Source organism: Gracilinanus agilis, chromosome 2 (genome assembly GCF_016433145.1).
Source record: "Gracilinanus agilis isolate LMUSP501 chromosome 2, AgileGrace, whole genome shotgun sequence".
Classification (NCBI taxonomy): Eukaryota; Metazoa; Chordata; class Mammalia; order Didelphimorphia; family Didelphidae; genus Gracilinanus; species Gracilinanus agilis.
This window is the reverse complement of record NC_058131.1, coordinates 453,600,611-453,612,704: the sequence shown is the minus strand read 5'-3', so window position 1 is coordinate 453,612,704 and position 12,094 is coordinate 453,600,611. Positions and strand designations below refer to the sequence as shown.

Below are 12,094 nucleotides of genomic sequence, written 5' to 3'. Positions count from 1 at the left end.
AGAGAGAGAGAGAGAGAGAGAGAGAGAGAGAGAGAGAGAGAGAGAGAGAGAGAGAGAGAGAGAGAGAGAGAGAGTGAGTGAGTGTGTGTGTGTGTGTGTGTGTGTGTGTGTGTGTGTGTGTGTGTGTAAACTAAAGATTCAGTGCTTATTGCTTTCTCCCTGAGATGGTAACCATTATTTTAGTTTTAATAATAAACTCACTGGAGGGCTGTCCAATTTAAAGTTAAAGTACTTTTAGCTAAAATAATTTTTGAGATTACGGCCTTTCAAAACTAGATTGGGAGGGGCAGCTGGGTAGCTCAGTGGATCGAGAGCCAGGCCTAGAGATAGGAGGTCCTAGGTTCAAATCTGGCCTCAGACACTTCCCAGCTGTGTGACCTTGGGCAAGTCACTTGACCCCCATTGCCTACCCTTACCACTCTTCCACCAAGGAACTAATACACAGAAGTTAAGGGTTTAAAAATATAAAAAACAAAACAAAAAAACTAGATTGGGCACAGTATGTGCTCAAGGAAAACAAAGAATCTCTTCTTCATAGTTAAAAAGGCATTAATTTGTATGCTTTCCTTTTTAATCTCCCTTTCAAATGCCAGAAGATAACTATAATAAACTATGATTAGATAGGGATAGGGCCTGGATCTGTAGTTTCTTGGGCTCTGGGGTGGACTCTCAAACCACTGAATCATACTGCCTCTAAGAGGAAAAGCAATTAACGATCTAGTGTGTAAAGATATGCAGTGAAGGGTGCAATGAAAAAGCATTGGCTCTGGAATTAGAGAAGCTGGAATAAAAGCCCATGTCTCTGATCCTTACTATACCTGTGTTGTTACTGCTGTTGTTTTGGTTGTGGCTGACTTCCTGAATTCTGTTTAGGTTTTTCTTCCAAAGATAATGGAATGGTTTGCCATTTAATTCTCCAGCTCATTTACAGATGAAGAAATTGAGGCAAACAGAATTAAGTGACTTGCTCAAGGTCACACAGTTTTAGTAAGTGTCTGGGGCTGGATTTGAACTCTGGTTTTCCTAACTTTAGGCCCAGGGCTCTCTATGCCCTTACTACCTGTGTAACTTCAGGCAAATCACTTAAAATTCCTGGGGCTCAACTATAAAATAAGGAAATTGGATTAGATGGCTTGTGAGGTCCCTTTCAGCCCTAGAGGTATGATCTAAGGCATCTCCAACATGACAAAAATCTATGTCTCAACTGCCCTTCCTAGTCAAGCAGCCTGAGATAGCTAAAAAAAGAGTCAATATTGGTAGAGCACTTTACAGCTATAGAAATACTAGCTACTAGTATTATTACCCTTTTCAAAACTTCTAAAATGGTCTTCATACCCAAAAGAAGTCTCTTCAGAAGGAGTCAAGTGAAATGCAGTTTCCCGGATAATATGAACCAAAAACATAGGTTCATCTGAAATATTCAGATAATCAAGGCCAGAATGACTCCTAGGCTTGAACTGTCAAGATAACGCCTCAATTCTTTCCTTTCCCCCTCCATTGATAGAGACACACAAAGCTAGCTAAAGGAACAAGAGATTAAAGCCACTGGAGTCCAAGAAACAATTTTTGCCACCACTTCGAGTGCCTCCCTTCGTTTCAGACTTCTTGGCTCAGGGAATGAATGGGTGGCTCAGGACCATTACTTAATGGCAGGAAAATTCCAGAGGGGAGTAGACGGAGGCCCGACAGGAAAAGCGGGGCTGGGAAGAGCCCAAGAACTAAAGGACTTGACCTCCCCCCCACTCGCCCCCCACCCCTGGAGGCTCGCTGGAGTCCACAGGGGAGCCGGGAAGGTGTCCACCCCAGAGCCCAAGAAACTACAGATCCAGGCCCTATCCCTATCTAATCATAGTTTATTATAGTCATCTTCTGGCATTTGAAAGGGAGATTAAAAAGGAAAGCATACAAATTAATGCCTTTTTAACTATGAAGAAGAGATTCTTTGTTTTCCTTGAGCACATACTGTGCCCAATCTAGTTTTTTTGTTTTGTTTTTTATATTTTTAAACCCTTAACTTCTGTGTATTAGTTCCTTGGTGGAAGATGGAACCACTTTTTCTGGGAGCCGGGAAGCCTGGGGCCCGCCCTCTAACCAGGGCGAGGTCACAGCAGCCCTAGGACAAGAAGGAAGGACTGGGGCATTCGGGAGGCAAGCCAAGGCCTAGCAGGGCGGAGGAGGTCGCCCCCCCACACACACACACCCCGCCCTCCCGCAGCCTCCAGTGGGCCCAACACCTCGAAGTCGGACCCCGCTGGGTAAGAAAAACCCAACCCAGTCAGCCCAGTCCTCCACCCCCGCCCCCGCCTTCCAGGCAGCAACTCACCATTTTCCTTCCGGCAGGCCACCACCCCGGCAGAATCTTCCCCAGGGCCTTTTCAAGAATGGAATCACTGCCGCCTTCCTTCCGGCAATGGGCGATCCGAGCCAGTCGCTTCCATCCAATCAGGGAACGGGACATGGGCGGAGCCTACGGTGGATTACGGGACGGCGTGCAATACTGATCAAAGTTAGCTGATGCGCGATTTCAAAGTGGTTTTTTTTTCTCTCCAATTTTTTTTGTTCTCTAAAACCACTATCTACAAACTTTTTTGATCCTGAGTATGGTCAGTGAGAAATTTTGGGGTCTATCTCCTCATGTTTCTATTTACTTATTTACAAACTATAAAGATGAATGTATTTTGTAAAAACAGAGGCAACATGGCATATTGGATGGAGAAATCAGCCTTGAAGACAAGCCAGAAAGACCGGAAGTCAAGTCTCACCTCTGATATTACTGGCCAGGTGACTCTGAGCAAGCTATTTAACCCCTTGGTTCTCTGGGCAGCTATAAAGCCTGCTAATTATAGAAAAGGCGTGAACTTACCTTGTTAGAGGAAGATTCCTCACCTGGAAGGTCCTTTCTAATAATGAAATTGCATGCCCAGTTCCTGTCCTTGTTGTATTTTTAAAAAAGACTAAAATAAAGATGAAACATATCATTTTGGAGTCAACAGTGACCACTGAAGTTTTGTTTTTTTTTAAACCCTTGTACTTCAGTGTATTGTCTTATAGATGGAAGATTGGTAAGGGTGGGCAATGGGGGTCAAGTGACTTGCCCAGGGTCACACAGCTGGGAAGTGGCTGAGGCCGGGTTTAAACCTAGGACCTCCTGTCTCTAGGCCTGACTCTCACTCCACTGAGCTACCCAGCTGCCCCCACTGAAGTTTTTATAGTCAGATCTGACCTTAAGGAAAATAACTTTGGCAGCATTATGCAGGATGCAGTAAAGTAGTGAGAAAGTGAGACTAATCAACTATGTTGCAGTAATATAAGCAAAGTATGAAAAGGGGCTGAATTAATGTGGGACCTCTGTGAGTAGAAGAAAGGAGCCTGATATCTTGTTGGGAAGTAGAGTGGAGAGTAAAAGATAACTTTGATTCTACAAATCTAAGAGCCTGGGGAGATAGTGGTTCCTTTGACAGAAATAGTGAAGGGCAAAAGAGAGAAAGATTTTGGGGAAAATATGAGTCTAGTTTTAGACATGTTGAGTTTGAGTTGTCACCAGGACATTTAATTTAAAATGTCCAATGGGTGATCAATGGTGTGAAAACTAAAGCTCAGGAGAGAGATGAGGATTAGTTATATAGATTTATAAGTCATCTGTATAGAAATGATAGCTAAACCAATGGTAGCTAATGAAGTTACCAAGTGGGGGGAGTAGAAAAAGAAGAAAAGAGGGTCTAGAACAGAACTTTTCTAAGCAACTACTATGAGGAGATGGATGATGAGTTAGCAAAGGACACAGAAGAAGTGGTCAGACTGGTGGTAGAAAACCTTATTTCATCTCTTTAGAAACAGAAAGTGATCAACAGTGACATAAGGAAGATAGGTAGAGAAGTTTGGAGATTGAATTGAATTAAGCAATTAAGAGTTTGTTGGTAAATTTGGAGAGAGCAGTTTCAGTTAAGTGATGAGATGTGAAGACAGATTATGAAGAGTTGGGAAGTGAGTAAGAAGAGAAGAAATGGAGGAGGCAATTGTATACACTTTTTTCAAGGAAGGAGAGGAACTATATAAAATAGCAGCTTAAGGGAATGATACGGTGTTTTTGTGAGTATTTTATTATTATTTTTTTAACATTTATTAATATTCATTTTTTAGAAAAGTTAACATGGTTACATGATTCATGCTCCTACTTTCCCCTTCACCCCTCACCCTCCCCCGACCCTGGCCGATGCGCATTTCCACTGGTTTTAACATGTCATTGATCAAGACCTATTTCCAAATTGTTGATCATTGCATTGCTGTGGTAGTTTTGAATCAAAATCCCCAATCATGTCTGCCTCAACCCATGTGTTCAAGCAGCTGTTTTTCTTCTGTGTTTCCACTCCTGCAGTTCTTCCTCTGAATGTGGGTAGTTTTCTTTTCCATAAATCCCTCAGAATTGTCCTGGATCATTGCATTGCTGCTAGTACAGAAGTCCATTACATTCAATTTTACCACAGTGTATCAGTCTCTGTGTACAATGTTCTTCTGGCTCTGCTCCTTTCACTCTACATAAATTCCTGGAGGTCTTTCCAGTTCACATGGAATTCCTCCAGTTTATTATTCCTTTGAGCACAATAGTATTCCATCACCAGCATATACCACAATTTGTTCAGCCATTCCCCAATTGAAGGACATACCCTCCTTTTCCAGTTTTTTGCTACCAAAAAAAGTGTGGCTATAAATATTTTTGTACAAGTCTGTTTATCTATGATCTCTTTGGGGTACAAACCCAACAATGGTATGGCTGGATCAAAGGGCTGGCATTCTTTTATAGCCCTTTAAGCATAGTTCCAAATTGCCAGCCAGAATGGTTGGATCAGTTCACAACCCTACCAGCAATGCATTAATGTCCCAATTTTGCCACATCCCCTCCAGCATTCATTACTCTCTCCTTCTTTCATTTTAGCCAATATACTAACTGTGAGGTGACACCTCAGAGTTGTTTTGATTTGCATTTCTCTAATTATTAGAGATTTAGAACACTTTCTCATGTGCTTATTGATACTTTTGATTTCTTTATCTGAAAATTGCCTATTCATGTCTCTTGCCCATTTATCAATTGGGGAATGGCATGATTTTTTTATACAATTGATTTAACTCCTTGTATATTTGAGTAATTAGACCCCTGTCAGAGTTTTTTGTTATAAAGATTTTTTTCCCAATTTGTTGTTTCCCTTTTGGTTTTGGCTGCATTGATTTTGTTTGTACAAAAGCTTTTTAGTTTAATATAATCAAAACCATTTGTTTTACATTTTGTAATTTTCTCTAACTCTTGCTTGATTTTAAAATCTTTCCTTTCCCAGAGATCTGACAAGTATACTATTCCGTGTTCACTTAACTTATTTATAGTTTCCCTCTTTATATTCAAATCATTCACCCATTCTGAATTTATCTTGGTATAGGGTGTGAGATGTTGATCTAAACCTAATCTATCCCATATTGTTTTCCAAATTTCCCAACAGTTTTTGTCAAATAGTGGATTCATGTCCCAAAAGTTGGGCTCTTTGGGTTTATCATACACTGTCTTTCTGATGTCACTTACCCCAAGTCTATTCCACTGATCCTCCCTTCTGTCTCTTAGCCAGTACCATATTGTTTTCCAAATGAACTTTGTTATAGTTTTTCCTAATTCAGTAAAAAAGTTTTTTGGTAGTTTGATAGGTATGGCGCTAAACAGGTAAATTAATTTTGGGTAGAATTGTCATTTTTATTATGTTAGCTCATCCTACCCATGAGCAATCAATGTTTTTCCAATTGTTTGGATCCAGTTTTATTTGTTTGGGAAGTGTTTTGTAGTTGTTTTCATATAATTGCTGTGTTTGTTTTGGTAGATAGATTCCCAAGTATTTTATATTGTCTAAGGTGATTTTAAATGGTGTTTCTCTTTCTACCTCTTGCTGCTCTGATGTGTTGGAAATATATAGAAATGCTGATGATTTATGTGCATTTATTTTGTATCCTGCAACTTTGCTAAAGTTGTTGATTATTTCTACCAGCTTCTTAGTTGATTCTCTAGGATTTTTTAAGTATACCATCATATTATCTGCAAAGAGTGATAGCTTAGTCTCCTCATTGCTTATTTTGATACCTTCAATTACTTTTTCTTCTCTAATTGCTACTGCTAGTGTTTCTAGTACTATGTTGAATAATAGAGGTGATAATGGGCATCCTTGTTTCACTCCTGATCTTATTGGGAAGGCTTCTAATTTATCCTCATTGCATATGATGCTTGTTGATGGTTTTAGGTATATACTGTTTATTGTTTTTAGGAAAGGTCCTTCTATTCCTATACTTTCCAGGGTTTTTAATAGGAATGGGTGCTGTATTTTGTCAAAGGCTTTTTCTGCATCTATTGAAATAATCAAGTGATTTTTGTTTGTTAGATTGTTGATATGGTCAATAATGTGGATGGTTTTCCTAATGTTGAACCATCCTTGCATTCCTGGTATAAATCCCACCTGATTATGGTGGATGATCCTCTTGATTACTTGCTGGAGTCTCTTTGCTAGTATTCTATTTAAGATTTTTGCATCTATGTTCATTAGGGAGATTGGTCTGTAGTTTTTTTCTCTGTTTTTGATCTCCCTGGCTTTGGAATCAGTACTATATTTCTGTCATAAAAGGAATTTGGTAGGACTCCTTCTTTGCTTATCATATCAAATAATTTGTGTAGTATTGGGATTAGTTGTTCTTTGAATGTCTGATAGAATTCACTTGTGAATCCATCAGGCCCTGGTGATTTTTTCTTGGGGAGTTCTTTGATGGCTTGTTCAATTTCTTTTTCTGATATGGGATTATTTAGGCATTCTATTTCTTCTGCTGTTAATCTAGGTAGTTTATATTTTTGTAAATATTCATCCATATCTCCTAAATTGTTATATTTATTGCCATATAATTGGGCAAAATAGTTTTTAATGATTGCCTTAATTTCCCCTTCATTAGAGGTGAGGTCTCCCTTTTCATCTTCGATACTGTCAATTTGGTTTTCTTCTTTCCTTTTTTTATTAGATTGAGCAGTACTTTGTCTATTTTATCTGTTTTTTCAAAATACCAGCTTCTAGTCTCATTAAATCAATAGTTCTTTTACTTTCGATTTTATTAATTTCTCCCTTGGTTTTTAGTATTTCTGATTTAGTTTTCATCTGGGGATTTTTAATTTGCTCACTTTCTTATTTTTTTGAGTTGCATGCCCAATTCATTAATCTCTGCCCTCCCTAATTTGTTAATATATGCACTCAAGGATATAAATTTCCCCCTGAGTACTGCCTTGGCTACATCCCACAGAGTTTAGTAGGATGTCTCATCATTGTCATTCTCTTCAATGAAATTGTTGATTGTTTCTATGATTTCTTCTTTGACTAGCTGATTTTGGAGAATCATATTATTTAATTTCCAATTAGTTTTTGATTTGCCTGTCCAGGTGCCCTTACTAATTATTATTTTTATTGCATTATGATCTGAGAAAGTTACATTTATTATATCTGCTCTTTTGCATTTGTTTGCAATGTTTCTATGCTCTATTACATGGTCAATCTTTGTGAATGTACCATGTGCAGCTGAAAAGAAGGTGTATTCCTTTTTGTCCCTATTTATTTTTCTCCACATATCAATTAAATCTAATTTTTCTAGGACTTCATTCACCTCTCTTACCTCTTTCTTATTTATTTTTCGGTTTGATTTATCTAGATCTGAAAGAGGAATATTTAGATCTCCCACTATTATGGTTTTACTATCTATTTCCTTCTTGAGCTCTGCCAGTTTCTCCTTTATGAATTTGGATGCTATGCCACTTGGTGTATACATATTGAGCAGTGTTATTTCCTCATTGTTTATACTGCCTTTAATCTGGATGTAATGACCTTCCCTGTCTTTTTTAATCATATCTATTTTTACTTTGGTTTTGTCAGAAATCATAATCGCCACTCCAGCCTTCTTTTTCTCATTTGATGCCCAAAACATTTTGCTCAAGCCCTTTACCTTAAACCTGTGTATGTCCTCCCTCCTCATATGTGTTTCTTGTAGACAACATATGGTAGGATTTTGGTTTCTAACCCACTCTGCTATTTGCTTCTCATTTTATGGACAAGTTCATCCCATTCACATTCAGAGTTATAATTATCAGTTGTGTATTCGCCAACATTTTTGTATCCTCTCCTAGTTCTACCTCTTCTTCTTAAACTATTTCCTTTTAAACCAGTGATTTGCTTTAAGCAGGTAACCCTTGTCCCCTCCCTTGATTAACATCGCTTTCTACCCCTTTCCTTATTATTCCTCTCTTTTTATTTTTCAGGCCTAATGAATTCCCTCCCCCTTCTTCTCCTCTCCCTTTTTTGACCTCCCCACTCCCCTGCTCCCCTTGGTTTATCCCTTCTGACTTTCTCAGAAGGGTTAGATAGAGTTTTATATCCCAATGGATAATATAGCTACTCTTCCCTCTCAGGGTTAATTACACTGAGAGTAAGGTTTAGTTACCTCTTAATGCTCTCTTCCTCTCCTTTTTTTTTTAAGGATGGGTAGAAGGACATGTTTGAAGGCAATATGAAAAGCACTAGTAGATATGAAGAGGTTGCAAAGTTGACAAAGAGAAGGGATAATGGAGGATGTAATCTTTTGGAAAAAATGAGAATCAATAATCTGAAGGATAAAAATAGAGGAGTTAGTCTTGGGAAAGAGAAGAGCCATCTATTTGTCAGAGACTGGGGCAAAAGGAGGCAAATAATTAAGGATGATATCAAGGAATTTTGATATAAAGGGAAAGAGGACTTTTCAAATCACATGATCAACAAGATAGAGTACTAGACATTTTCTCTTATCTTTACAACCTCTGAAACCTTTCCAGAATAGTGATTATGTGCCAGAGATGAAACAATTTCAGCTCTCTCCATGGTTTAGGACACCAAGAACTCAAATTAGGTAAAAATTAGACAATGGACAGCAGAGAGGGCCAATATTCCCTGGACCCTCATCCTCTAATGCCCACTACACTCTCAGCATCAGGGCTGCACAAGCCAATGTAGGCACTTGCAACATAACTCAGCTCTACATCCTTAGTCTTCTCCTCTTACCCACTGCTTTGGAGATTCCAACAACAAAGAGCAAAATTTTGCTTAGGCTGCAATAGCAGCATGGAAAGTGCTCTGTGTCTTTGAGCTATAATTCCCAGTTTGAAAGAATAGGGATAGGACACATGTATGTGGTGGTGGTAGGGGCAGCTTATTTGGTACTTCACTAAGTTGGAGGGAAAGAGCCCTAGTATTCAATTGGGATCAGTTCTGTACCACTCCCTCAGAGATCATTTGGGACAGAGACAGAGGGTGGTAAATTGACCAGAAGTGAGAAGAGGTTGAGATGCTTTGAAATCTACCCTCTCCAAACCATCAATGAGAGGGAGTCAGAAAGTAAACAATAAAAGAAAAGAATGAAAAAAAAAGACAAAAATTAAATTACCAAAGGTTTCAGGAGGGATCTATTATTTGGATAAGAATTTCTACCTATTGTTTTAAGCTTTATATTTTCTTTCAAATTTTTTCCTTCAGAGCTCTAATTTCAATTTTTTAAAACCCTTACTTTCTGTCTTAGAATTAATACTGTGTTTTGGTTTCAAGTCAGAAGAGCAGTAAAGGCTACGCAATGGGGGGTTAAGTGGCTTGCCCAGGGTCACACAGCTAGGAAGTGTTTGAGACCAGATTTGAACCTAGTACCTCCTGTCTCTAGGCCTGGCTCTCAATCCACTGAGCCACCCAACTGCCCCCATAATTAAATTTTTTATCCCTTGCTATTACTTTTGTAGTCTTTGTGGTCAAGACATTTCTTTTCCCTCCCAGGCTTTATTTGTAGTTGTAGAATTACACTCTTCTGTCTTTTATTTTCTTGGATATTTATTGACCCATAGTATTTCTTTGTTGTCTTTTTTAAAAAATTAATATTTCTAGCCTCCATTCCTATTGTGAGATTTTATTCCAAGACCAGGCTCCTCTTTTTTACCAACTCTTGGATGGGTGGTCAGCCGCTGTTTGGCCCTTACCTGGATTTTCTGAGCTCTTGCCATTGGCTTCTACTTCCGGTGTGGTTTGCACTCAATGTTTCTTAGTTTCAGGCTCCCCTTGATCATCTGGAGTCAGAGTTTTATTGAATTCAGGTTTCCTTGGAGTATTCTGGTTGTGGTCTTCCAGGCCCTCTGGAATGACTGTGATCAAACAGTCACTAACTTCAAGATCTTTTCCCCTCAATAGAGCACTGCTGGCTTCAAGAGACCTTATGATATCCCTGGTCAGAGCACTGTGTTAGTGTTGGTTTTATTGACAGGCTCCCTTTTCCAATGCCCTCATTCTACTGGCTATCTTTTAGTGTAGTCTTGGGCTGGATGAATGTGCTTATTATTGTTTTTCTTTGGACTTCTAAAAATAATTATTTAATCTGGTGCCCTTTTTAGATTTTTCCTTGAGTATATGTAAAAGTGGGCTTCTCTATGACCTTTCTTATAACCATCTAAGTGATATATAATTGGAATTTGGGAGACGGCATTTAAAAGTATATATATATTTTCTATGGACACGTGGGAACTATCAAACTACATTTCCGGTGGTCCAATGGGTTTCTGGTTCTGGTTCTTTGGGCATGGGGACTCCTGCATCACCACGCAGAGGACAGTTTAAATGGGAGGAGAATCCAAAAGGAAGCTCTCTTGGCTAGCAGACGTGGGAAGAGAGGAGAGGTAACGAAAATGGCGGAGATGGCAGTTTTTAATTCTTACAAGTGCGTTGTCTAATGACTTTATCCCTATCAGCATGGCTTTAATTAAAATACTAATTTATATTATTATAGCAGCCTTTATTATTTTTAATCGTAACATTGATGGCAACCTTATGAAGTTTGGAATTAGAATTCTCAATTTCTAGATAGCCTAAGAAGAAGCCATACAGCTCTGGGACCCAGAGTCTCAGAAACGATCTTTTTCCTCACCCACTCCTCTCCCGATTTTCCCCAGCCTAAAGGCTGTTTAACGGGGAAGAGAGACAATGGTTTTAATTGCCGCTGGGCTGTGAATTGTTTTGCTCAGTGCCCCGGGCCTGGTGGCCCTTGTGGACACTGACGAACTGCTGGAGTCTAGCCAGTATAGTCTCGCCGCTGATCTCCTGACTCCTGACCTAATCTCCCTTCCTGCTGCACCACAAGCCTGCAAGTGTTCCAGTGCCTGTGATCTCCACACCTTTTCCTGACTCACCAGAGCAGACTCACTGGTGCTGCTAGTCCTGTTCTGAGCCCAGAACCCCAAGCCCCAACAGCGTTGACCCCCGGCTGCTGCTTTTGCTGAGATGTTCGGAGATTTCACCTCTGCTGCTAAAGACTTGGGAAGTATATTCCCCCATGTTTCTCTAAAGACCTAATTTAGGCACCCCCCACCCACACAAGCTCTGCACGTGGGTATTTTCTACAAAACTGACCTAAGCTTTTCTCTAGCCCCGAGCCCACGACCTGGCTCCACATGGACCTTGAACTAGTGATTACTATCAGGCCTCATGGCCTATTCACCCCCATACCTGCTCAGAACTTTGAACTGAGAGCAAAGACTGATTATAAAAAAAATCCTTAAACTCAGCAGAACTCAATCTTTTAAACCTTGGAACTGAATGGGTTTTATTTCTGTTTTAAAGAGACTATATCTTACTGTATTTTGCTAATTAGTTTTGTAAATTAATCTTGCTTATTTCATTGATTTTCCTGTTACATTGAATCATTTTAAGTTAATGAAGTTTGTGGCTGCTAGATTAATTCTGTTTGTGATTTCCTACACATTTTTATTTTTTTTATTTTTTTTTATTTTTTTATTTTTTTTTTACATTTATTAATATTCATTTTTAACATGGTTACATGATTCATGCTCCTCCTTTCCCCTTCAACCCCCCCCCCCCGGGCCCCCCCTACCCATGCGCATTTCCACTAGTTTTGTCATGTGTCCTTGATCAAGACCAATTTCCAAATTGTTGGTAGTTGCATTGGTGTGGTAGTTTCGAGTCTACACCCTCAATCATGTCCACCCCGACCCATGCGTTCATGCAGTTGTTTT

The 12,094-nt window shown here is 39.3% G+C and overlaps 1 protein-coding gene across 1 annotated transcript in view; it reads right to left on the bottom strand.

The window, feature by feature from the left end:
- GMFB (glia maturation factor beta) overlaps positions 1–2,475 on the bottom strand; it is a 22,396-nt gene extending 19,921 nt beyond the window's left edge. Inside the window, exon 1 of the mRNA XM_044661980.1 lies at positions 2,324–2,475. Coding sequence (XP_044517915.1) covers positions 2,324–2,458 — 135 coding nt within the window. The 5' untranslated portion in view covers positions 2,459–2,475. The remainder of the gene's footprint in view (positions 1–2,323) is intronic.
- Positions 2,476–12,094: the final 9,619 nt, after the last annotated feature.